This window comes from Xenopus laevis, chromosome 3L, assembly GCF_017654675.1.
Source record: "Xenopus laevis strain J_2021 chromosome 3L, Xenopus_laevis_v10.1, whole genome shotgun sequence".
Classification (NCBI taxonomy): Eukaryota; Metazoa; Chordata; class Amphibia; order Anura; family Pipidae; genus Xenopus; species Xenopus laevis.
This window is the reverse complement of record NC_054375.1, coordinates 95,492,265-95,518,536: the sequence shown is the minus strand read 5'-3', so window position 1 is coordinate 95,518,536 and position 26,272 is coordinate 95,492,265. Positions and strand designations below refer to the sequence as shown.

General features: G+C 38.1%; 2 protein-coding genes across 10 annotated transcripts; one reads left to right on the top strand and one right to left on the bottom strand.

Annotated features, from left to right (window-relative positions):
- Positions 1-415: 415 nt before the first annotated feature.
- chkb.L (choline kinase beta L homeolog) lies at positions 416-14,280 on the bottom strand. Of its 7 annotated transcripts, none has more exons than XM_018252838.2 (12): positions 14,171-14,280; positions 12,973-13,543; positions 10,066-10,174; positions 9,656-9,769; positions 6,727-6,860; positions 5,985-6,089; positions 5,032-5,090; positions 4,104-4,191; positions 3,172-3,280; positions 2,893-2,990; positions 2,564-2,645; positions 416-1,571 (listed from the first exon to the last, which is right to left on the bottom strand). In XM_018252838.2, exons 2-12 carry the CDS (start codon positions 13,377-13,379, stop codon positions 1,515-1,517), a joined length of 1,362 nt encoding a protein of 453 aa, XP_018108327.1. In that variant the 5' UTR covers positions 13,380-13,543; positions 14,171-14,280; the 3' UTR covers positions 416-1,514. The 7 variants fall into 7 exon arrangements, 6 of the variants coding, with proteins under 6 accessions (XP_018108327.1, XP_041442569.1, XP_018108326.1 ...); XM_041586635.1 differs by having other exon boundaries at positions 14,175-14,251; XM_018252837.2 differs by having other exon boundaries at positions 14,050-14,207.
- On the top strand, positions 14,242-25,649 carry LOC108711265. 3 transcript variants are annotated; one of them, XM_018252843.2, is made up of 5 exons: positions 14,242-14,381; positions 16,452-16,607; positions 16,789-16,890; positions 19,545-19,670; positions 25,140-25,649. In XM_018252843.2, the coding sequence occupies exons 2-5, from the start codon at positions 16,452-16,454 to the stop codon at positions 25,278-25,280; spliced, it is 525 nt and encodes a 174-aa protein (XP_018108332.1). In that variant the 5' UTR covers positions 14,242-14,381; the 3' UTR covers positions 25,281-25,649. The 3 variants fall into 3 exon arrangements, with proteins under 3 accessions (XP_018108332.1, XP_018108335.1, XP_018108334.1); XM_018252846.2 differs by lacking the exon at positions 25,140-25,649 and adding an exon at positions 23,831-23,855; XM_018252845.2 differs by lacking the exon at positions 25,140-25,649 and adding an exon at positions 22,226-23,795.
- Positions 25,650-26,272: the final 623 nt, after the last annotated feature.

Sequence of the window (26,272 nt, the reverse complement as noted above, 5' to 3'; positions counted from 1 at the left end):
GCTGGCAAATCAGTGAGAATTGCATTAGCAAAATTCAAGCTATTCAATTTAAGCTTTTGAAGTTAGATTGAAATTTGACGGACTCATTGAAAAGGATGGGTAGAACATGATTTCACTGTGTTCAAGGTGTTTGTTCATGTTTCTACAATAGAGATTTTGAGTTTAATAATAAAAAAGCAGACATTTAAGATTTGAGTAAATTTTTTTTGCTAAACTGGCCAACCCGACTGAAATGATATTGCTTTGTAATAATACTGCCACTAGAGGAATTGTATCATTGGACTCCACGAATATTTCATTTTATTGACAGTGGAAGCGGCTACCAGTTATTAATATAAATATACACACACACACACACACTATTGGAGAAAAGGGGAATAAAGTTTTGAGAAAAGAATCTTCACACCCATATTGCACCTCCATCTTAATAAAAAAAAAAAAATTACAGAAATCAAATAAGGTATTGATTGAACCATTATGCCTTTCTGGGGCATAACGTGCGCTATATATATTTCCATTAATGGGGAGGGATGGACGAAACAGTTATAAGTTTTATAATCATAAACTGCTAAGAAGTACCCAATATTAATTTAACAGGGAAAATGACTTTAGGAAGAATCACTTTTGCGGTTTAAAACATCCTTTAAAACACTATTTAATATGGATGCAGTTCTTTAAAAGGTAGCATTGTTGCACCACTTTTTAAAGTGTTATAAAACTTTAAAAAAAAAAAACTTTGCACCTTTTACGTTATAATTAGAGCAAAGTATTATACAGGTCTATTCACCTGTACCAGTCAATCAGAAGGTAGCATTTAATGGTCATCAGCAAATACATTATTGGTTAGACAATGACTGGTGCCTTTTATTACACATGGGTTTACAAGTCCTAAGCACCTTACAACTTAGCAACATTTTGAATTTCCAGTTCAGTGCCAGCACTTTTGGTTTGTTGCTTGTTCATTCTTTGGCATTTGAAAATAGAGTTTTGACCTAATCTTGTCACTGGTTAAAATACTTTAAATTGCTAAAATAAATGCAAACAATAGAAGCATTAGCATTTAGCGTTTATGGATCAGCAGTAGGCTAAAATATTGTGAAATATAAACTATGCTGGGAACATGAAGAGCAAATTATATTCAGAATTTCCAATACAGTATATCATTAATTCCAACTTGTACATTATTACAATTTTTACATTTTTAGAGGAAGCTCAAGAGGGTCTTCACAGTGGGTGCTAGACATGAGGTTGCATAATAATAAAAACAGTGCACAAAGTTGCAGACAGAGGTAGTGGTGCAGGGTAGATTTGCATACAGATGAAGGCAGAAGGAAAGAGTAAAGGAATGCAGGCTGCAGCCATGCACATAGAATTGTGCAGAGAGTAGAAGTTTGTTGCCAGTAGATGGGTGTGAGAAAAGACTGCAGGTATATCGGAGCATCAAGGACGCAGATTCTTGCTGAAGACAGCAACACAAAAAGCTGTTACATGCTCAACTGAGTACCAAATGAAAATTAGGTCCAGACGCGTTTCTGTTCAAAATATGCATTAAATCGAGAGAGTGCATAATCCTACAATAAGAGAAATAAAAAATATATATTTTTCTTTTTAAATTAAAAAAAACAACTTTCTTACTAAGAAGAAGAGTAATGCAGTTTATTTTCACATTGGACTTTTTTTTTTATATACTTATAACGTTTCTAAAGAAGTTTTAACAAGTGATACCCCACTGGAAACATTATAATCAGCCTTCATGTTTAAGATTATAACATTCTCTGTGTGTCACTGTATAGAACTGCAAAATGGTAAGACAGGGATTCTTTTCAAAACCCATCAGTTATTAGTGCTGATCCAGCATTCTGTTTTTCAAAAGAGCAGACAGATTTTATATTTGTTTTGAAATCTGACATGAAAGTAGACATGCTATTATTTTTCCAGGTGCCCTCAGTCATGTGATTTGTGCTCGGATATCCTTCAGCCACTCTTTACTGCTACACTGCAAGATAGATTGAGTTCACCCTCTCCCCCCCAGCAGAAGATAACACAGTTCCCTGGTAGAGACAGCACTCAATAGTAAAAAAAATGCAAGTCCAACTGTGACTCCTTCAGTAACATTGAGTAGATAAACAATAGTTTATCTGAAAGCAGTTCCATCATGAAGTGCTGGCTCCTTTTGTAAAGAACATTACTAGGGAAAATTACCTGAGATGGCTGCTAAAATGACTATATTACAACAACAAAAAATACATTTGTTGGTTCAGGAATAACACTTTATATGGTAGAGTGAATTTTTTGTGATGTAAACAGTGTAATGTAGACCATAAAAATCATGACAGAATCCCATTAAATAACCGTTAATGTGTTTTTTTAGCTGAATAAATGGATTTGTATGTTCAGCTCTATATTAACAAATAAAAGGCACTGCCTTTACAAATCTGTTAAGGTAGATTTGAAACTGGAATGTATGCTAATTGAAGTGTAAAATTTTTATTCCCTGAAACGATGATAAAGGTTTATGGAGGTAACACCATGCAGGGAATGTGGGAAAATATTCTATCCTTACCAGGTACCCAAATTCAATAGTGGAGATTTTTGCTTGCAAAATAGACCAGAGACCCCAGAAAAAATGTGAAGCCAATGCAAACCTAAAGGTGAGAAACAGAAGTGGAAAAGTGATGAATAGTTCAGAAAGTACATTCTATTATCTTCACTACAGAATTCTGGACTTGCCTGCTTGGTACATGTAACCGTATCCAACTATCCTTCGTAATATCCCTCCTTATAAAAAGTTTTATTTTTTGTCATTGAAAATCACATCCTCCAAATTAAAGGGGAAAAAAAAAAAAAAAGAGAGATCCTTTCTTAACAAAGAGCTTTGAGACATATACTGACCTATTTACTTCCAGCAACATTGCCTCTTCCTGAGATTGGCGTTCACCTTCACTAAGGCTTGGAGACATCTCCAAAAGGTAGGAATGAAAAAAGTGAAGCTAAGAAATAAGACAGAATTAAAATGAAGAGAAAATTATGGCAGCTATATAGGCTTTGAAATATATAGTCTAAAATACATAACAATAACAAAAAATGACATTAAAATAGGATTTATAACATGCTAGCTTGCAGAGAATACTGCATACTATACATGAAAACCAAAACAGCTAAGGAACATACCTGCTGTACCCTTGAAGGGTAGTCACTCAGCTCTGCTTTGTAGAAAGGCCATTCACTGTGCTGGTAGTTATACACCCATTCACAGAAGTGATTTCCAATATCAAACCCTCTAGGAAAAGTGATATTTATTTTTAAATATCTCGAATCAAACGTTAGGAAGGCTTCTTACATGTCCAAATTGGTCCCTGGACCTCTCCCATTGATTTATACATGAACTTAGCATATTTTAGTTGGCGAATAGTGGATTTCTTAAATGGCCAGTGTATGATAAATCTTGAAATTCGATTAAAACTCGATTCAAGTTTGGATAATTCACAATTTGAATTTGAGAGTTTTGACCATAAAAAAAATCTTGAATTTTCAATCTTACCCTTAATAAATCTGCCCCATAGTGTTTGCAGAGTATCAGAGCATTTCTCCGCTTTAGGGCACTGACACACATGGGGCACTTTATCGCTGCTGGGAAAGCCCCTCTGCTGCGGGTGATGAAGCAGCCTACTTCACGTTTGTTGAAATTGCTGCAGTTAAAACATTACAAGAAGTGATCCCATGTAATTATATATCATGCCTCCTTCCGCATCTTCAAGCAGTTACCAGGGGTCGCTGCAAGTAATGTGTTTTACGTGCGGCAATACCAATGAAAGTGAAATGGCAGGTATTATCTGGCACTTCATTGCCTGTGAGATAGGCGATTTCCTGCAGGGTCCATGACGTGCCCCCATGTGCTAGGGCCTTTAATGGAGATTAAAAAGCATATAATATCTGTATGCAGAATGTTGTAAGCATAATGATGGCACAATAGCACTAAAAAAAAAAAAAAAAAAAAAAAGGAAGGAATTTGGGTACCACCACAAAAAAATAAATAAATAAATAAAAGCAGTAACATAGCTATATTATAAGTGAAATTTAAATAATTCAGTGTTTAGTCTGACCTGTAATTGTAGCTACTGTACTCAAAGTCAATAAGCATGAGCTTGTCTGAGGGAGAGGAAGACCGAGAAGACAGCAGCAAAATGTTACCTGTTTAAAAAAAAAAAAACTAAACTGGAAAAATAAATTCAGGTTTTTATCACCATCAGAAAGAGTGCCCTGAAAAGAAAATTGTTCCTGAACATTATGCAGCAATTATAGACAACATAAAAAATACTTGAAATATCAATGTAAGAACCAGAGAAAAAAATCCTATAATGCAAAAGTGTGTGATATCACATGTATTCCAAATAAACAGATCTTCTAGACTTTTGTAAAATGAGCCTGGTTGCTAGAAATAATTGTAGGACTATATCTTAAAGGGGCTGTTTACCTTTAAATTAACTTTTAGTATGATGTATAATATTCCGAGACAATTTGCAATTGGTTTTCACAATTTATTATTTGTAGATTGTGAGTTATTAAGCTTCTTATTCAGCAGCGCTCATGTTTGCATATTCAGCAATCTTGCTAGGGTACAAATTATCCTAGCAACCATGCATTGATTGGAAAAGGAGACTGGAATATGAATAGGAGAGGGCCGGTGAGCGGTAGATATATCACAGTAACTGTATTTTTTGGCATATAAACCAACATGTTATATCAGTCTTCACGCCAGACAAAAAGAGGGTCTTCTAAGTCAATTCATGTTAAAAGTACATGTTCTCTCACAGACACAGGAGTCATTGCTGTTTGGAGCTGCAGTATGCATCTCGGTGCTGCACCCAAACACATTTGCCTGCACTTTTTTCTTCTGTCCATAAATGCAGTATACTGTATGTACTATGCTGCTTTTTGAGAGAAATAATGGCAACAATACAAAAGTAATTTCCTTTGTGTGACATTACACTTAAGAGAAAAATCAGTTAACAATTGGTGCATTCAACCTACCTTCCTGAACATCATTGTGACAGAAGACTACAGGCGATGCAGTCGATCGTAAAAGAGTTCTAAATAAGTGGGAGGGGGGGAAGGACACGAAAATTACAAAGTGAGACAGTGATAATTGGTGTGATTTTTTTTTTCAAGGACAGTAAAAAAAAAAAAAAAAACTGTACTTTTGTATACACTGAAATTCCAAGGATTATAATTTATTATATTTAAATAAATTTTTTGTTTAAAAACTTCAGGTACTCTGGTAGGCGCTGAGAGAGCAGTTGCTTGTTATGCAATGTGAGGACTGTGACAACTGTGTAGCAATTATAAAATTGACAAATAACCTTAATTGCTTTATGGCCATACAAGACACTTTCTCATGGTATTTGAATACTACAATAAAATCATGCAAAATACACAGCAGTGGTCCCTTTAGCTGCAACCACATAAGCCTGTCAGCCGAGTACCCTACCCTGAATAGATAGCATGTGCCATGATTTTCTTGCTGCCTATTGCCTTGAGTTCCTACCAGAAATCTAGGGCCACATGGGGGCCTCTTGCATTAAGATTTCAGGCCGACCTCCACTCTGTGCTGTGTGTGATTGCACACAAGCAGATCTTATTCAAATCAGTGGAGATAGGGCACGAAGCAGCTCTGCTTCAGTCAAACAGAAAAAATACACAGGCTGAAAGCAGCAGAGACAACATCTTTTGTCATCTGTCCTGTAACTGTTTTAAGTAGGATGGTTCCCATGTATATCTTGAACTGGTAACAGATAGATGGGCATTTTTTGACAAAAAATTATTCAGAATACCCTGTTTGCTATTGCCTAAAAGATAAATGGTGATTAGCATTTTGGATACTGCAGAATCAAGCAATACCCCAATCCCATATTATGTTATCCCCCTTTATGTCTGCGTTATAAAAATAACTACTATTAAACATTCAGTTAAACAGTATTTCTCACTTGAGATTTTGCATTTCTTCCTCCAGACAAAAACTTTTCAGCTGGTTGAACTTCTCCACATGATCTTTTTGTGTAAAGGAAAGAGAGGATATTTGAGACATGTACCTATGGGAGAGAATAAGATGGGAAGGCATGAATATAGACTCTGCAAGCAGTTAGGTAAACTTCATAGAAACAATTAACCATTTTATTTTTGCTGTTCACAAGTGTGGCCATATGTTGAGAAGTGGAATGGGTACACCAACTAACCTTTTTAGCTTATGTGGCTTGTTGTGCTGGGTGCAAAACACAACAAGATACTACTGCACAAGAGACAGCAACAGATACAGCAGAAACCAGTCTAAAAATCATGTTAATTTATGAACTGTAAATTTTTGGTGTTGCCAAGCACCTTTCTCAGATAAATGTTGTCTGTAGCACCAAAATGTCAAAACCAATAGTAAGTAAAAATGCATCTTAAGAGTTCTTAGATTTCTAGAGGAAAATCTATTTCTGAATATATAATTGCTCTGAAAATCCCCCAAGTCTGTTTTAGAGCTAAAGGCCAGTAATTTAGTTTTATCCATTTAAATGTAAATTTGTAATTGTGTACAAAAAAAAAAAAGTATATTTATTTATAATTTATCATTTTACATAGGTAAAAAAAATGTCTTCATACGCTCTAATGTATATAAATCTACTATGATTTACTTTGGTAGAAAAGAGTTACAAGGCCTCAGCACTCTCCATTTATTCTACTTACTCCTCCATTGTCCTAAATAACCACACTGGTTCTTTGTTAAAAGGCATCTCCATTTTGTGGAACCTGGCCATTTTTTCAGCTATTTCGCTTGACATGTCTGGGCAACGAAGCTCTGATGTCACCAGTCGCCGACTCTGTAAAAACAACAAAAATTAGAGGGAAAGAACAAATAAAAACCATGATAAAATACAAGTTTTTGGGATGACTGAAACATAAATATGCCAAAAAATGCATTCTATATATTAAGCTGATAAAAAGAAATGTAAAGATCTAACAAGATTTTCACCCATAAAAATTATATATGAGCCTGTTGACTCAACTATTACAGACTCATAATTTAATTCTAGACACATTTGCTTCTTAGTACAGTAAACTCTGGCTTCAATATATGTACATACAGCTGCTGGAGTGGTAATGTATTCTGGGAGCAATTGAGCTGTGAGCTATAATCCATTCCTGGGTCTTGTGCTCTAATTAATCTGTTGGAAGGCTCCATACAGCATGTGTGCTTTATTGTAACTGTTGAACTATTGTGCATAATTCTCCAGATACAATGACAAAATAAGTTATATCACTATAATAAATGAATTATTTTTCACACAAAGCTCTTTAAAATTCTGCCTTGGTCAGTTAAAGGGGAACTCCGACATCTAAACCAAAATTTGATAAAGAGGCCCACATAACACAGAAACCCCTAATATAATCATCACAGTAATCGGTTTCTTCAAAAAGTATGAATAAATTCCATTTTCTATGCTGCAATCCAGCTGGTTAAAAGTTCTTCTCTTTCTGCATCTTTTGAAATTCTGGCAGGGAATTTTTTAATTGATGTATATTGCTTGAAATTATGTTTAATTTTGAAAAAGCTTAAGTTATGTTTGTGTGGAATTCCCCTTTAAGTGTGTTTACGTGTGTATATATGATTTTACAGTATTAATTGCGACTGACAGATGAATTTGCAATGTGCTTTATCTCTTGTATGTATTTTGGCGCAATATATCCTAATGAATTCTCATATGATTGTTGATAATCTGATGAAATTTGCTCATGAATCTGCTGAATGACAGCAATACAGCATTTTGTATAAGGATGAGATTAAGAAAAAACTACAAACAAAAATCTATCAGAAACTAACCGATAGGAACACTTTGCTTCATTATAGAGCAGTCATCCCAAGCATTTGGTGCATTCTCTTCCCAGATCGCAGATGCTGTGGGTAGTAAAAATTACGAATGATCCTGGGTAACGGAAGAAAGCAATGCAGGCCATGTCGGCACGCTTCCTGGAGAGGGGATACCCCAATGCTAGGGAGTGGGCCCTGAGTTTGGATAGAGCCACCCTATTGCAAGATAAAGTGCCTGTTCAGGATGGGAACCACGATGACTCGTTCTACATGAATACATATGGGCCATGCTCTTCTTTAATTAAAAAATCTCTCCTACAGCACTGGTCTTTGGTCAGCACTGACCCGGATATGTCCAAGCTTGTCAACAAGAAACTTCGTTTTGGATATAAACGTAACAGAAACAGAACTACTGACACCCGCAGTCCCGGCAAATAAGTATGTACATACAACAGGAGGGAGTGCATTGAAACCAGGAGTTTTAAAATGCAATAACTGTGTGATGTGCAATACGTTAATACTTGGGGATCAATTTTTTAATCCTCACAGTCGGAAACCCTACCGGATAAAACATAGATTAACCTGTCGATCACAGAATGTGGTGAAAATCATTAAATGCCCATGTGGTCTGCTGTATTGCGGCAAGACCACAAGGCAACTGAGGGACAGAATCAGTATGCATAGGTCAACGATACAGGCAGCATTGGACACCAATTACGCTAATAAAAAGGTGAAACAGGATATATCTTAACATCCTATTGCTCAGCATTGGCTGAAGGCAAAGCATCCTATGTCTTCATTTAAATGCATGCCTATTGACTTGATAAAGAATCCACAGAGGGGTGGGGATGTTGACTGGATTCTGTTACAGAAAGAAGCATTCTGGACATTCGAATTAGGGTGTGTGGCTCCTAAGGGTAAGGCCAGACGAGGAGATTCGGGGAGATTTTGTCGCCTGGCGACTTATCGCCACGTCTTTTGCGCGACTATCTCCCCGAACTGCCTCAGCGTCTTTTCCACATTGGGCTACAGCTCAAAATCGCCTGCGCTAATGCACACGCGGCGATGCGTTTTCAATAGTTGCCCAAAGTTGCCTCACTGAGGCAACTTTGGGCGACTATTTAAAACGCATCGCCGCGTGTGCATTAGCCTTACCCTAAAGGACAAAACTCTACCCTTCAGTTCAATGGGTTTTTAGATAAGAGATAAAACTTCGGTGACTTTAGATAGTGAAACAATATAACCATTTTTATGATACGTCTTACTATCTCAATGATTTGAAACAATGTTTTTGAAACAATTGATATGTTGCAATATATTAGAAATTAATGTTTTGGTTACTGATGAAACTTAGCAACAGACTTTATATCTTGTTAAACAGGTTGAAAGTTAGAAGTACATAAGGTTTGTGATATCCTGTAGGTGACATTTAAGTATGGCTATAGAGATTTTAAGGTTTTTTAACCTGATCACTATCATAAGCACGCAGCACTTCATTTCTGTGTATGTAATATTACCTTGATAAAGGTCCCAATAGGGACCGAAACGCCGGTTTTACACACACACACACACACACACACACACACACACACACACACACACACACACACACACACACACACACACACACACACACACACACACACACACACACACACACACACAGGTCTTAGATGGAGACCGAAACGTTGGGCAATTTCTAAAATGTTCTAATAAAAGTTTTTAATTTTAACTAAATATCTTTTTGTCTTTCTACATTTTTGTGAGTAGAACTCGGGTCAGTTGTTTTCAGTAATTGCATCTCACCGGAATGTACTCTTCCAGACGTCCTTGAGGAAATACACCGTATAACCGTGGGCCAAGTGAACGTTCTGCTAGGATTGCAAACATAACACTTTCCTGAACCAAAGAATTCACACCCTGTAAAAACGAAAGAACAAAATGCACATTCAGACAAAACAAGACATGGGGTTCTTTCAAAGGAAACAGGTGTACAAACTAATTACCAATGGCTAAACAGCCTCTGCCATTCTGATGAATGTAACTACATGAGTTCAGCATGAATTAGAATTTAGTTTCTTTAGTAACTGGATGAACTGGTCCTACCACACCAAACCTGACTTTATAAAAGACCCTTTATCTGCAAAATAACCCATGAATGTCTGAAGTAAACAACATTATACAGATTTAAACAGAGATGTGAAATTACACATTACCTGCAGAATTGCACCATAAAGCCTTAGCAAAATCTGACGTGGCTCAGTAGACTGTGTTTTCAGTGGGCCTACGAGACTGCATTTATAAAGAAGATTACTTAGCCCACCACTATCAAGGAAGAAAAAGAGAGAAAAGAGGTGAATACACTCAAGCTTATAATTACCTCCACCCAAAAAAAAAGCCTAAACAAACAAGGGGAAAAAAAACTCATTACTATTTTACCAGTTTACATTATGGAAAACGAACTGTGTTTCAAAAGCAACACTAAACTGTAATTAGAATAGGGATGTACCATTTGAACATGAAATGTGATACATTTGTTTGGTTTATATAGAATCTGAATAAATTAAGATTTTTAAAATCATTGGGGGGTGCCAGATGTTAGGCACCCCCCCCCCCAGTATGGATGCATGTATAACTTTATTTATAAAGTGTTGTAAGGAAACACAGCACTGTAAAATGTTACAAAATATTTAAAGTACAAACAGTGAGGACAAGTAATCTAGTAATAAATATATATATAAATACACAGAGCTTTAGAGAGAGACAGTCTAAAGAAGGTCCCTGTCCCATAGAACTTACTGTCTAAGTGGGTGGATAACATACAGGTACAAATGAGACAGAAAATGTGTACAAGGTTAAGGCATTGCTCATTAAGTGGCAGGCCTAGACTAATGTTCTAGTGTTCCAAAAGGTAGAATTTGAGTTCTTTTTTGAAGAGATTGAGAAAGCTCTCCTTATGCAGGAATTCAGGGATGGAATTCCAGAGGTAAGTAGCAGCAAAATAGAAAGGATTAAGATGAGAGGTGGCAGAGGATGGTGTTCACTGAGAGGAGCGGAGGAGATGGGAGGGAACGTACAGTGAGACTTGTGAAAAAATAAAGTGAGGAGCAGAGGAGTGAAGGGCTTTAAATGTTAGCAGAAGGATTTTATATGCTATAATATAATACCTGGGGTCAATCAGATTCCCTCTTAGAAGAGGGCAGGAGAATTCTAGCAGCAGAGAAGATTGATTGCAGGTGAGAGAGGTGGGAGTCAGGGAGGCCGGTATATAGGAGATTGCAATAGTCTAAACAGGATAGGATAAGGGCATGGATTAGTGTTTTGGCTTTTATTTGTGAAAGGGGCGTATCTAGACAATATCGAAGAGGCAAAAGAGGCACGTTTTGGCAACAGTATTAATACGATTAGAGAAGAAGAGGGACTGGTCAAAGATGACCCCCAAGCAGCATGCTGAATTAACAGGGATAATAATCATGCCATCACTAGTAATGATGAAAGGAAGAAAAGGGCTAGGTTTGAGTGGGAAGACCACAAGTGATTATATTCCCCCTACCAGATACCTAGGCTCTTGTTGGCAGAAAACTGTACTGGCACAGGGTATTTCTGGAGGAACACTACAGAGAAATGCTCGTCTTTCTTCAGTTGCCAGGGGCAGATGCATGCATAGTAAAGTAAAATAGTTGGGTTTTTTCTTAAAGTTCAACTTTTCACTTGATTGTCGAATGAAAATTAGGAAGAAAGGGATCACTCCATAGTAGAAATACCCTGGGGCAGTGCAATTTTCTGCCAACAGGGGTACCAGTCCAGGGTATCTGGTAAGTGAGTATTATCACTGTGGGTGCCCAACATCCGGCACCCCCAGTGATTATAACTTTCCTTCTCCTTTAGGGCAGAGATTCAGGGAGATTTGCCTGACGACAAATCGCCTCTTCTTTGGTCGATTAGTCTCCATGAAAAGCCTTCCCGCCAGCTAGAATCTAAATCACCAGTGGGAAGGCACTCGAGGCACTTTGTTTTTCGAAGTCGCCAGATGTTTCTACTTCAGGCGACTTCGGAAAACGAAGCGCTCTCAGTGCCATCCCACCAACGATTCAATTATAGCCAGCGGGAATGCTTTTCAGGGAGATCAGCCGCCCGAAGAAGAGGAGATTTGTCGCCAGGCGAATAAATCTCCCCGAATCTTTGCCCTTAAGGTTTAGATTCACATCAGTATTTGGCTAAATCTTTGACAGTGATTTCCACTTTCCACATTGTTTGAATGGAGTTCCACTTTCCAAGTACAATAAAGAAATGGACACAATTTCAAATTCACGTATTATATAATGCTATGGGGCCCCAGGAGAATATTTGTGCTTGAAGCACTGGAGTACTGCATTTGAATTAGACAGTTTGCAAGGGATCAGTATGCAAGGGGTTTGCACATTCACCAAGCGGGTTTCCACCCACACTTAAAGTTATAAAGGCAAGTTAACTGGCTTATGATAAAACAGACCTTAGTATGTTTATGTTATATAACAAGGAAATGAGTCTGTAAACTGCACTGGGGCAGGGACTAAATTAATCTGTGTAATATACATATGCTATATAAACAAGGGATAATAATAATCACTTTATCCTAGGATTATATTAAAAGGTGCAGTAGCTGTGGCTTCAGGTTTGACCCTTGTTTAGGATGGTCAGATTTCTGGAAAGAAATAATTCCCTCACTATCCTTTTACCTTGCTTTCCTACAAATAACATTAAAACCATTTTTGCTGCCACTTGACAACACTAACTCTGTCCCAAACATTATCGGTCTTAATACATTGTATGATCTATGGTGTTTATTAAAGGTGGCTTTTAGTCCTCTAATAACATAGGCCTTTCAGAATGTAAACAAGTCAGCAAGCCCTTGCCAGATGAACTTTGTACAGCATTGTGTCAGACTGCATGTCTTTCTCTCTATCTTTCTAAAGTTATGTGCAGGGCAAGTTATAGCAATTGTATTTGCTATGGTAGGAGGGGGTGAAAGCAGTCTGAATGGAAGATATATTTAGTGTATGTGTCTTTAGGCTGTGACTTTAGGCTATATAATCAAATATTAGACACAAACGCCCTCAAAACTATTTGTTTGGATGATTTACCTGACCACGGACACTTTGAATTGGTGCGGCTGGATCTCCCTCCAGGCTCCTCTCAGGTACTCTCTGCATAGCGTAAAGGCTCTCATTTGCAGCTCAGTGCTGACTCCCAACCTGCGACCCCCAGGAGACAGTGTGCCCGCATCCTGAGGAGAGGTAACATCCTCCCCTGCGCCAGTGGGATGGGGCATCTGTGAGATTACGATTTCAGGAGCACAGCAGGACTTGGCTTGGGAATACTGGTCTCCAGTGGAACACTGACAGGCTGAGCCAGAGCACTTGCTGGTAGTATGGCTCATGCCTCCATGGCATTTCCGAAGTTCACAATGACATTTAAGCCCTTGGCCATTTGAATCCAGAACACCAGAGGATTCTTCTCCCTGACCATTATCGCCCTCTGTGCAAAGCATGCTTAATGGCGAAGCAGTACTCTCTTCCTACCGTACCTTCAGCGAACCAAGACTGGGCACTGCAGATTAACGTTGAACCATGCAGAAAGGAGCAGGACAGTTACAATGTCAAATGGAGATCAGCTGGGCATGGCAGTAAGAAAATAGATTCACGGAGGTGGAACCTAAAACAGCAGAAAAAACAATTCCGCAGTGAGACTCTCTCCGAACCTTCACCCTGCCACGATGACACTACAGTTAGCACTATGGACTCTAGAATGAATCACAAATCAGAATTGCTATTAGAAGAGATCACTGCTGCTTGGAATGACTGAGCCTGTGATAAACCCATGCTGAAACACACAGTCAAACGTCATTGTCACTAATAAGTGGTTAGAATGAATACACATAATGTAATATGATTAGCAGACCCCCGAACTATGAACCAACCTGAGACCCAAGCTCTATGCGCTGATAGAATAGATCAAACCAGACCTGTGACCCCCCCATGCACTGATAGGATTAGCAAACCCCAGACCTGTACCCCCACTATCTATACAACCCCTCAGACCTATACCCCCACCCTACTGACAGGATTAGTACACCCCACACACGTGGCCTCCGTGGTACCTACTAATGAAATAAACACCCATAACAGACCCACAACTGTGTAGTATCCCAAATATCAGACCTCAGATCAGCGGGGGGAGCACGAAGCGAAGGAGATGCGATGAGCAAAAGATTGCTGCAGCACTGAAGCGGCCAGGAAGTGAAGGAGATGCGGAAAATGGAATGCTGCAGGGCGTACTGACCTACCGGTCTCTTCTGACGGCTAGGAAAAAATGAAGAAGAAGCCGCTAGTTAGTATCAGGCGGCCGGGCTGTGACGTCGCTTCCGGAAATGACGTTGAGACAGAACGTTCTGACACGAGGACTCAAAGTAACTGAAGGAGGCGCGCGTTTAGAAAGTAATAAGACTGCTGCTATTGCAAAACAGTGGGGACCATTTTATTGAGTTACTAAGGTAAGTTGACTAAATGGGGTTGCCTCTTAAAAAAGGTTTTATTAGCTCTGTAAAGCCTGGAGTCAGTACACCCGATGTACTTCATAATGTCTTTTGAAGGTATCCTGGGGAAAAGCAGGGGAAAGTCTGCTAAAATCCAGTCCCTAGTAATTGTGCTCTACTATCCTATTCACGTAGTGTGACTTTCATTCCTATCACTGGTGAACTGATGCTTCCATTTGTTATATTTATCTATTTTTCATGTATATGTTAAATGACTTTAATATAGAAATAAATATCAGATAATCCGAGCTATAAATAATCAGAGGTGTCAAGTGACCCAATTTCAGAAGTCTCCCTACACTAGTGAAATAGCCCTGGTGGCTCACTGTGCATGCGCTGAGAAGTTGCAGGGGGCATTTATATATGGCACCATTTACTACTATTCTCTGCTGCTGCTGCTGGACCACTGTGACGTGTCAGTCTGTGCATCACTCTCATACAGCTGCTTGTGTCCCACACCACTATTATTATATATATATATATATATATATATATTAGTGACATCATTATCAACCCACTTACCTGTGGGACTCCTATAGTCACCCCATAGTTCTCTACAACACCCCAGGTGCATTCTGGGAAATGACACCTACCTCTTGTACAAATTGAGTAGAAAACATGTACTGTGCAGCACTTACACCCATGGCGAGTTCTTCCCTAGCAGAGCGCACGCAGGAGCGTGTCTTCTGCTGAAGATGTCCTAAAATGCATTTCTCACCCCTAGGCTTATACTCAAGTTTTTATTCAATACGTTTTACAAGTTTTTGTAGGTAAAATTAGGTACCTCGGCTTATACTCGGGTCGGCTTATACTCAAGTATATACAGTACTTGGATTTCAAGCAGGTGATAAGCACCACGCTATTAACATACAGAAAAGAAAGTTACTGGCAAAAACTGTCCTAGAAGTTGCCAAAAAATTGTAGGCTGCAGATCAATATTTTATTACAAGTCCATTTTCAGTGGATGTCCCCCGTATGCAGTGTGAAATTTGAGGTGCATGGCACTGTAGCCAAACAATGGATATGAACACAAGAATAAACTTGATCACAGATTGCAGAGATGGATTGTTTGAATTGTGATAAAGAACCTCGATTAATTACCAGAATGTCCTGTGGGCAGATGAGAGAAAGTTGTAAAGTACATCATCTTTTTTTGTTTCAAAGAAGAGAACACCTTCCCTTCGATGAGTCTTTGAGGAAATTTGCTTGTGTTTTATGGTTGGTTTGCTGCTTCTGGTCATAAAAAATTAAAGCATTGTGGAGAGCAATACCGAACCTATGGGTAGAAAGCTGGGTCTAGAATAGATAAATGAGGCAGGTAAATTACGCAAAACACACTTCAGAATGCACTCAGGATTGGTTAAAAGTAGCAGACTGTTCTGCAAAAGGTCTACATTTAAATTCTATCAGCACTTGTGGAGAAATTTGAAACCTGTCGTTAGTAGAAGGCCTCCTTAAAATCTGGAATAACTTGAGAAGTTTGCAAAAGTTTGAATTGTTTATGTCTATCACTGAACATGTATAAAAGAAAGACAGCTAACAGTCTTAGGAAGTGAAACAGAATTGTTAGAATGTATGGACAATCTCAAGGCTACAAATTCATTGCAATGTTACCTGCTGAAAACCCATACACACGGACACCCATAGGATATCCTACTAAAACAGGAAAGGGCCCCAAACAGTTGCTGTAAAGTACGAATTTCAGGTATGTCATTTGATGGTGTTAAGTGGCCCTTGTGTTAGTTATAATGGGTGTAGCTTAAACATCCAATTCCAGTAATTAAAAGAGGTGTCCAGGTACATTTAACCTTATATTGAATCATTTATTCACTTTTAATGCTGTTATACAAATAAAAAAAGTTGTGGCCGAATAAGGATATTTATTTTAATAAACTTGAGCTGATTTTTGATCCATTTTGATGTACCCTTTTATACAGCTGATAATTCTATCCTTTCTTTATATTGCAAGTGCACATGACCCTATTTTATACAGTGATACCTTTAATTACATTTAGGTTTTTGTTTTAGATGCCGAGAAATGTAGAAATAAAAGCAAGAGTTCGTGACTGGGAGCGCACACTTCAAGAGTGTTGCAATCAAAGCAAAACTGCTGGAGAGTTGATCAAACAGAGAGATGTTTTCTTTAACAGTAGCCATGGCCGTCTTAAGCTAAGAGACTTTCAGGTACCACTCTATATTAGCATGGCAAAATTCAACAATTATATTTGTTATACCTTGCCCTTGTGTTTTTTTTTATCACACAATTAAAATAATGACTTCCCCCCCCCAATTGTATGTCTGTACCAAAATGCTGCCATTGAACCATCCTCAGAGCATTATTTACCATTATTTGGTTTCTTTGTAGGATGGACAGGGCCAGCTTATATACTATGAACGTCCCGATCTTGTTGGGCCTAAACTTTCGGATTACTCCATCTCCAACACAACTCATCCTGCTGACCTTGAGGTTTGAAAAGTCTTTCTTCTGCATAAGGAAACTCTGTGTGGGATGCTTCTTGGGAAAAAAAATAATCAAACATTTGACCACTTAAATTGATTGATCATGATCTGTAGCAAAATATATTCATGTTATGAAACATTACTCTGAATCATTTGCACCAGCTTAAAGGGATACCGTTAAACGGGTGGTTCACCTTTTAAAGTAATTTTTATTATGTTATAGAACAACCAATTCTAAGAAACTTTTCTATTGGTTTTCATTTATTTTTTTTTATAGTTATTTGTCTTTTTCTTCTGGTTCTTTGCAGCTTTCAAATGGGCATCGATGTCGCCTTCTAAAAAAACAAATGCTCTGTATGGCTACAAATGTATTATTATTGCTACTTGTTATTACTGATCCTTCTGTTAAGACTCTCTTATTAATATTCCAATCTTTTATTGAAATCAGTGCATAGTTGCTAGGGTAATTTGGACCCTAGTTACCAGATTGCTTAAAATACAAATTGAAGAGCTGCTGAATAAAAAGCTAAATAACTTACAAACCTTCAATAATAAAAAATTAAAACAAATTGCAAATTATCTCAGTATATCACTCTCTACATCGTACTAAAAGTTATCTCAAAGGTGAACAACCCCTTTAACTTTCAGTATTTTATAGAATAGCCTGTTCCTAGCAACTTTTCATTTTTTTCTGTTTTATTTTTTAATCATTTGCCTTCTCTTTGTACTTCTTTCCAGCCTTCAAATAGGGGTTACTGCAGCCAAAAAGCTATTGGTCTGTGAAGCTATAGTTATATTGTTATGTTTTATTACCTATCCTTAACCAATAACTGGTTGCTAGGGTAAATTGAACCCTAGCAACTGAATAGCTGCTAAAATTCCAAACTGGAGAGCTACTGAACAAAAAAGCTAAATCATTGAAAAACCATAAACAATGAAGACCAATTGCCCATTGTCTCAGAAGATCACTGTCTACACCAGGGGTCCCTAATACTTTTTACTTGTGAGCCACATTCAAATGTAAAAAGATTTGGGGATCAAAACAAGCATGAAAAAAGGCCCATAGGAATGCCAAATAAGGGCTGAGATTGGCTTTTTGGTAGCCCCTATGTGGACTTGCAGCCTACAGGAGGCTTTATTTGGCAGCACACTGTTTTTTATGTAACCATAAATTGCTCACGAGCCAAGGGTTGGGGATCACTTGTCGATGCATAAATGCCTGCACTTTATTAATGACAATAGATTTGTAATAATTGAATATGAGAATTTAAGAATTTAAACTTACAGCACTGTTGAAGCAAATTTCTTTGTAATGTGCCAACATTTTAAAGCATGCCACATAACGCTGGCAACTCTGTTCTGTCTGCATGCTAAAATTAAGTTTTCTGTGTAACTAAAAGTGGTTTCACACTGGCTGATCATTGTATTAGAGTGGTCTGCCCACAAGCTAAATGACCAGATACTGTAGTTTACAAGTGGCCATACATGGTTCAGCCACTTTTCTGTTGTTGTCTTTGTTCTGCCCGATAGCTCCTATTTATCTGCAGATGCAAAATTTACAAGCCAATTCACAAACTACACAATATCCACATTACAGTAAATAGACATGGGTTGGAATTGTCCAATCAGCATACAGTAACTGATTGTATGGGGGAGGATGTTAGAAGACACAGAAAGGATTGGGTAGCCTACCAAACTAACCAGATATACTAAGTCACTAGTACACCCTAATATGTAATATTAAAAAGCAATTGTAATTGCTAAAGACATTCTACCAAATTGTAATCCGTGTTAAAAGTTTGCTTTTTTTGTAAAACAGGTTGCTGTCTTAAACCACAAAAGCATGTTTGTGAAATATATAACATTGCATATCAAATTGCAGAGAACAGGAAGATTACAAATATTTTTTGTAATTGCACATTATCCTTGCATTTAAGAGGCTTAACCAAGGCAATTGATAGCATTGAAATGCAATTAGTAGGTAACAGTAATGCAGTTAATACTCGGTTCCTCCCAAACAGTGATAAAGTACACCACAAACATTCTTTAACTTTGTTCCTGTTATTTGTTTCATATGCTTTGGAAGGGGGGGGGTCATTGACCCTGTAAACTTCTAAATCGATACATTTAGTTGATACATTTCTTATATTTGTCATGCTGAGCCCCTGAATCCCTGAGAAAAGGCAGTTAGAACTGATTTAGAGTTAGAACAGTTTAGAATCTGCACCTGAATTACTGAGCTGCAAGACTAAAACACCATTGACTATTGTAGAGTAGCAAGTTTTCTTTAAGGTTTCTGGTCACTTCTAGATGTAATATGAACTTCTGGTATAAACTAAGCAGTAGCTGTGACAAATACCATTTCACATTTGTGTATTCTCTACAGCTGAGACCTGACTACTCTAACTGCAATGAGTCTGACAAGTAAGATAATGGCATGCAGATATTTTCCTGTGCAAGCTTTATCCTTTTATTTTCATTTGCTGTGTAACTACAGGAGTTGGAAAATTGCATGCAGTAGGATGATACTTGATTCAAAATTGAGTTGCGTGTGGCTTTTCATGCAGACATTTGCAGTATGAAGTAGTATGTATGTGTGCAATGCAGGGGATGTGACAGATTTCTGCAACTGTATAATGTAAACATATCTCTGTGTTCTAGAGAGTACTGACTCAAGCCCTGGGAGTCCGTGGCTCAGTAGTTAAGGAGCGTCTCCTCTTTCTAGTTGGACAAACCCGGATTCATCTTGACAAAGTGCAGGGTCTGGGAGAGTTTTTGGAGCTTGAGGTGAGAAAGAGGTGGGAATGATCCAAATGTACCTGTGCATAATAGGAGGAAAGTCTAATACCTGCCTTTTAGTCACATAGGTGACCATTAAGGAATCATGTAAATTACACATATTACTTCTTTATGCCTATGTCGTCATTTGTGCATCCAGATACAGCCTAAAGATTCAGATGCATGCAGCCAAATGTTACATTTTGAAAATGTTTGTGGATTTTTTTGCTGTCATGGGGCAGTTACCTTTAAATCACCTAACATTCGCTCGCAACCAGCAGTTCTGTTTTCTGAAAGGCTGAGATTCTAGGTTTATGTAAACATTTTTTATACTCAATATGAAAACCAGTTTTTCATGCCAGAAATTCAGCCTTGGACAGTACTGATTAGCAGAATTACAAAGATATAGGGAAAGGAAATGTATCCCTGCGGGTTGTAAACTGTAAAATTTTATGAAACATGTATTTTTAGTAACTGAACTAATTATAAATAATAATACCCAGGACTAATTAGCTATGCATAAAAAAATGTGTAAATATATCTAGATGACTTGATTCTGCTGTTTTGGATGTCCTGGATGCTAGATCTGAGGTAAATTATTATTTTCTGACCCTCTCTATTTGTTGCTTATTGGGTAAATTAATACCGTTTTGTGCATATTTAATTTTTTAGTCTTATTCATCTCTGCAACTTTATTTTGAAGAAACACATGCTGAATCACTTAGCTGTAAGGCTTTTAGCTTCCTGTCCTTGGCATACTTAATGTTTCTGCAAGAATTAATCTGCTAGGTGTTTTCTATATGTGATTGTGTTGTTCTTGATGTGACTGCAAGTTAATTTATATTTTTTTCCTTTTCTGATTCCTTTAATCCTTCATAAAGCTGAGTGCAGTAATTACACTTGCACTGATTGCTTTGACATCTGTTTAAAGAGCGTAGAACATATATGACTCACTGAAACATTTCAGCAAGCACTGCAGCCATAAGCCCTTAGAGACCATTTTAATTTTGCAACCTTAAGTTACTTGTGAATAATTAATTTGCTCCTTATGTTACCATGGAACCATTTTTTTGCTGATTGTTTGTTAATCTTGTTGTAGGTGCTTATAAGCTATTACATGTTTTTACATTGCTAAATTTACTTACATATATGTTGGATACGCAAAAGTGCAAGAGATTGGGGATGAGACCTAGAGCTAAAACAACGCTGTGATCTATTATCTGCATACCCCTTATGCAGAGTAGTTTGAAAGCCGACATTACTGTTTTGCCACATTGTGATCTTTCAGTAAATAATTGTTCATTCTTGCCAGATTTGCTGTTCTGTTGTAATAATTAGACAATGCCTTTTAGGCAACATTAACGTAAACAATTCTTTTTTAATCTTTAAATAAATTTTTAGTTTAAACTATGGTGTTCAAATTGCAGAAGACTCTAGACCCCAAGCATTTATAGAAATGCATACCTGTATACAAGAATATAATGTACCTGCAGTTTGAAATGAGGTTGTTAGCAAAACTCTGGAGCTCATTTATGAACACGAGGAAAATTTGCCCCTGAACAGTAATCCATGGCAACCAATCAAATGTTTGCTTTCACTGTTCTACCTTCAGCTGGCTTAAAACTCTTAATCGTTGGTTGCTGTGGGTTACTGCTAAGGTGCAAATTTGCCCAGTGTTGATAAATGGCCCCCACTTAAAAGAATGAGAACATTTCTTCCTATGCAAGATACACACGAGCCAGGTACGGGGAGCATCACAACTCAATCACATTCTCACCTCCATGCTGCACGTAGCATCCGTCCCCCTCCGGATCAATCCATAGAATTTGAGCAAAAAACTGAGCATTCGGGGTGATATGTTAAAATCTTCAAATTTTAATCATCCAGGTAAAAAGACATAACAGCGTGTCAAGTTCAAAATACATCAGATCATCCGCTTTACGCGTTTCATGGCATCTCGCCACTTCATCAGAAGCGTACAACTGATCCCACTACACAGCCACAGTTAAATAGCACCTAGTCCCACCCATAAAACACATTAACCCTTACATAATACCATGAGATTAGATCGTATGTTAAACAGATATTAAATATGGCTATCTATAGAACAAATCACATAGCCCGAGTAGCAATGTTGTCCACATCATATATATCATACAATTTTTACTGTCAAATTAATTGCTGTTGCATACTACAGGGCTACGATATAAGGTATATATTAGCGGAAAATAGATACTATCTGGGAATAATAGTGAATACCTAAAGTTCTCTCTAGCATGTTACATGTATGATTTTGCTAGAATAGCCTAATATATCACTGTATCTATATCGGTATAAAAGCTATTAACATTCAAGATAATTCATTTCAGTTATGGTTAGAAAAAACACGACAATTCCCAATCCTTATTCATACCCCCTTCCCTTTCCAGCGTTTTTAGACGATAGATCCAGTATGCTTCATTTCTCAGTAACCTTTTGTCCGCATCTCCTCTCCTAGACTGTATAATTGGTTTGTCAATAATTTGGAAATATAAATTTTTTCTCCCCTCATGTTTTTCTAACAGATGTCTAGAGATTGCAGATCTCTTCTCATTTCTATCCACCGCCGCTAGATGTTCTAGGAACCTTGTTCCGGCTTTACGGACCGTCTTCCCTACATATTGGACACCACATTGACAAGTCGCCAAATATATTATGCCCTGCGACATACAATTAAAATATTGCTTAATCGGAAAAGAGTGCCCAGTCCTAGAACTTACAAATTCTTTAGATTTCTTAATAAATTTACAGGAACCACATCTATCTCTACCACACTTGTAGTTACCTCTATGCTTTAGCCAATTTTTCGAAGTGGTTTCTTTAGAATTAAAAATACTTTTTGATATATGGGAACCTAAGTCCCTAGCTTTTTTGTAGACGAAAGACGGTTTCTCTTCAAGTTGCTGTTTCAGGACCGGATCCTGTAAGAGAATATCCCAGTGTTTCCGTACACTTCGTTCCACAAAACATGTTCCTCTATTGTACGTAGTACAGAATCGTAATCTGGGGGCTGCTTTCTCTGGATTATTTCTATTGCTCTTACTTGAAAGCAATTCGGACCTGTTACTTAATACTGCTCTATCACTTGCTGCGTAAAGTAATCAGTAAATCATTGGGGGGAAAAAACCCCGGGAACACCCCCAGTATCCCTCAGTAAATAATATAACCTAAAAAATAGGCACCCCCAGAAAATGTTTTTCTCACTTAAATCTGATCTTTCCTGCTTCTGCTATAGCAGGGGGCCACAACCTTTTTTTATTTTTTTTATTTATTTATTTTTTTTACCTGTGAGCCACATTCAAATGTAAAAAGAGCTGGGGAGCAACATACACATAAAAAAAAGTCCATGTGGATGTATAATAGATTCTTCTTTGCAACTAGGAAAATATAAATCTAATTGTTTCAATACTAGTATAATTAAGCAAGCATTTTTATATATATATTTTCCTACATGATAGTGTCCTTAGTAGTGGAGTAGCCTTGGCACTAATCAGGATTTGCTATAGTTTGCTTGAGAAGAAGGTAATTTGTGAGGATGTATAAACTCCCTGATTCTCATCAATATGGTGAATGCAGCTCTTGATTATTTTTTTTTTGTTTTAGTGTTATTGAGTTGCCAGATGTCCATGGAGATGGAGGTTACATATTTGCACTGCATTAAAAAAAAAAATTAAATTCTGGCCACTGTGAAGTAGCGCATATTGTGGTTTAAAGTGAGTTTGGGACAGCATGGAGAATTTGGAGTCATTGGTTTAATTAAGAATAATTGCAGTATACCAGTAAAAGCTTACAGGTTGAAGCAATGTGTTAGATCAGTGCTGTCCAATTTATATGGTACAGAGGGCCAAAATTTTTCTAATCTACATAGTGGAGGACCGATAATGGAAGCCAGTGTTAGCCACTCCCTGTTTTTAGACCACACCCACTTTAGACCACACCCATGTTACCGCAAGACCATGTCCACATTAATAGCACACCAAAAAACCAGATGGTTGGTGCTCACTGCAGGGATCAGGGCCAGAACTAGGGGTATGCAGAGTAGGCCGCTCTCTAGGACGCCATCATCGAGGGGTGCACTTTTAATGGTTTTTTTCTTTTTTTTCAAGCATTTATTTAATAATTTGTTTCAGTAATCACTAAGTCGGATGGAATCCCGCTCCTTCACCTTCTCCCTCTTGCCAGCAAGTAATAGCTCAATGACGTCACTGATGCGGTTGGGAGGCAGAGAGCTGGCGGCCTGCTTGGTGTTGCTCGCAATTGCTGCTCTCAGCCTTGCACAGTTGCACTGAACTGAAGACATTCTTTGTATTACTGTGAAAGTGTGAAGCTTCCTGCTGCCACAGCCAGGTACAGATTTGTGCCAGGGGCCATATATTTGCTGCTGGGCTGGGCACTGGTACAGGTACATAAATACTTGGGAGGCAATATGATGTGATCAGATTTATTTTTGGCTGCTGCTGGCACAGGTAAAGATTGGGGGCAATATGATGGCTGCTGGAGGGCTGTATGATGGATGACTGCTAAGCTTGCTGGCACAGGTATGGGGGGGCAGTATAATGGATAGCTGCTGGGCTTACTGGTACATGGGGCAGTAATATCAATGAAAAAGGGTTGTACAATTTCTTGCTTTCGTTATTTAAAACCATCATGGTAAGGAGGTAAAAGGTAATGCAGGACAGGGGCGCTGATTGAAGCTCTTGCCTAGGGTGCCAAACTACTTTGGCCTGGCAACGGCAGGGATGCCACTCATGTGTGAAAAAAAGTTAAGTCCTATTAAGACATACCCTTAAATCCATATGCCTCCTCCTCCCCTGTGTATAATACAGTACCCCCAGCATATGACTAAACACCTTAGGGGCCCCTAACAATAATTTTCAAATGCTAACAAACCCCCAGAACAAATACCAGGATTATGTTCCATAGGGATCACTACAGAGATTAACTGGCCTGACTGAACAGAGCAGGAGACCGGGAAATCCGGACCACTCTAAAATGTACTACATACAGTGACACAGTGCTGGTGCCCCATTACTATTTTGAATAAGGTGTGAACAGGTGAACAATGTGGGCAGTTTTAGTCTGGGTCTCAGGTGTGAACAGTACAGGGTTTTAGGACATAAACAAAAGAGGTGTCACAAGTGTCAACAATGCAGGGTGGATTACAGTGTGAATTTGAGGTTTAAACTATGCAGGGGCCAGTTAATCTCTGTAGTGATACCTTTTAAATTTTACAAATAGTAAACAGACACAGCAGGCAGACTTTGATGTGGAGGGCCACATAAAGGGGGGGGGGGTCGCAGGCCGGACCGCCAGTTGGACAGCCCTGTGTTCGATAGATATTCCCTGTATTCATGCCTAACCCTAAAAGCAAGGTAGAAAATGGAAAAGGTGGAGTTAGTTTGCTACTGGATTTATGTAATTTATTATTTGAATATACAGGTGGTCTTGACGGACTCCCAGACTCTTCAGGATGGAGATATTATTGCTCAAAATCTAATGAAAAAGCTTGGAATTCAGCCTGATGACCTCATCACAGGAGCTTACATGGATCTCTTAAAAGGACAGCACACAACACCTTGATTTCTTCCAAATGATTGCAAGCAAGTACAAACTGGGGACCACTGAACGTCACACCTAAATTGGGAAGTATTAGTTCAACAAAAAGAATAATGAACAGTACTTTTATTTTTTATATGAACTCCCTGCTATTGGTGTTCAAAGAAGTAAAATTTTTATTTTGCAACTCAGTCCTACTTTAAAATGGGGATTTATTAAACTGTAACACTGTACTATCTGCTTTGTAATTTACAGTTCATTTTTTTCATGAGAAATATCATCTGTTATTAAGCTTTTGTGACTGAGTGTGGGTAATGCTATATAGGCCAACTTTGTTCTCATAGAGGAAGGTAACTTGTTGTGACCTTATAATGAATTAACATTTTGTATGAACCGAGAAGTGTGGTTTTATGTTCTTTGTCTACTTGTTTCCATGAATGTGTCCAGTTTGTATACTGTCATTCCTTATAACCTAGGGGTGGACACATGTAAGGAGGCACTACAGAGATCCCATAAGGGATTACCTACAGTTGAATTTTTGGTGGCTTTACTTGACTTGACTTTGTCACACAATTACTTTCTGTTTAAAGACGGGTTCTATCTACAGATAGCTGGGACCGCTATGGTGTCTGTCATCCCCTCCTTTGCCAATTTATACATGGAACAATATGAAAATCAATGGCTGTTGCTAATGGGGGGGTGACTATTCTATTTTATAAACATTACATAGATGACCTATTACTACTTTGGAAAGGCACAGAGGCGGAACTCTAGACATTCAGTCAGGACTTGAACAACTTTGGATTCCCCAATTAAATAAACTATGACGTATGATAAGCTATGCATACACTATCTAGATGTGATGATTTACAGACAAGGAGAGGGGGTGGGCACCACACTGTATAAGAAACCGACTGATAGGAATAGCTTAATACATGCACATTCCCACCACCATCCCCATATGTCCCGAGGGGTCCTATACTCACAATTCTTGAGAGTCATCAGGAATACCACAG

Excerpts from the sequence above, each read along its gene's own strand:
- chkb.L (XM_018252838.2), bottom strand. The coding sequence starts at position 13,379 with ATGCTTTGCACAGAGGGCGATAATGGTCAGGGAGAAGAATCCTCTGGT. Across the intron at positions 9,770-10,065 it reads TTTATGGTGCAATTCTGCAG|GGTGTGAATTCTTTGGTTCA; the intron begins GTAATGTGTAAT and ends TCGTTTTTACAG. Across the intron at positions 2,646-2,892 it reads ATGTTGCTGGAAGTAAATAG|GTTTGCATTGGCTTCACATT; the intron begins GTCAGTATATGT and ends TCTCACCTTTAG.
- LOC108711265 (XM_018252843.2), top strand. The coding sequence starts at position 16,452 with ATGCCGAGAAATGTAGAAATAAAAGCAAGAGTTCGTGACTGGGAGCGC. Across the intron at positions 16,608-16,788 it reads TTAAGCTAAGAGACTTTCAG|GATGGACAGGGCCAGCTTAT; the intron begins GTACCACTCTAT and ends GTTTCTTTGTAG. Across the intron at positions 16,891-19,544 it reads CTCATCCTGCTGACCTTGAG|AGAGTACTGACTCAAGCCCT; the intron begins GTTTGAAAAGTC and ends TCTGTGTTCTAG.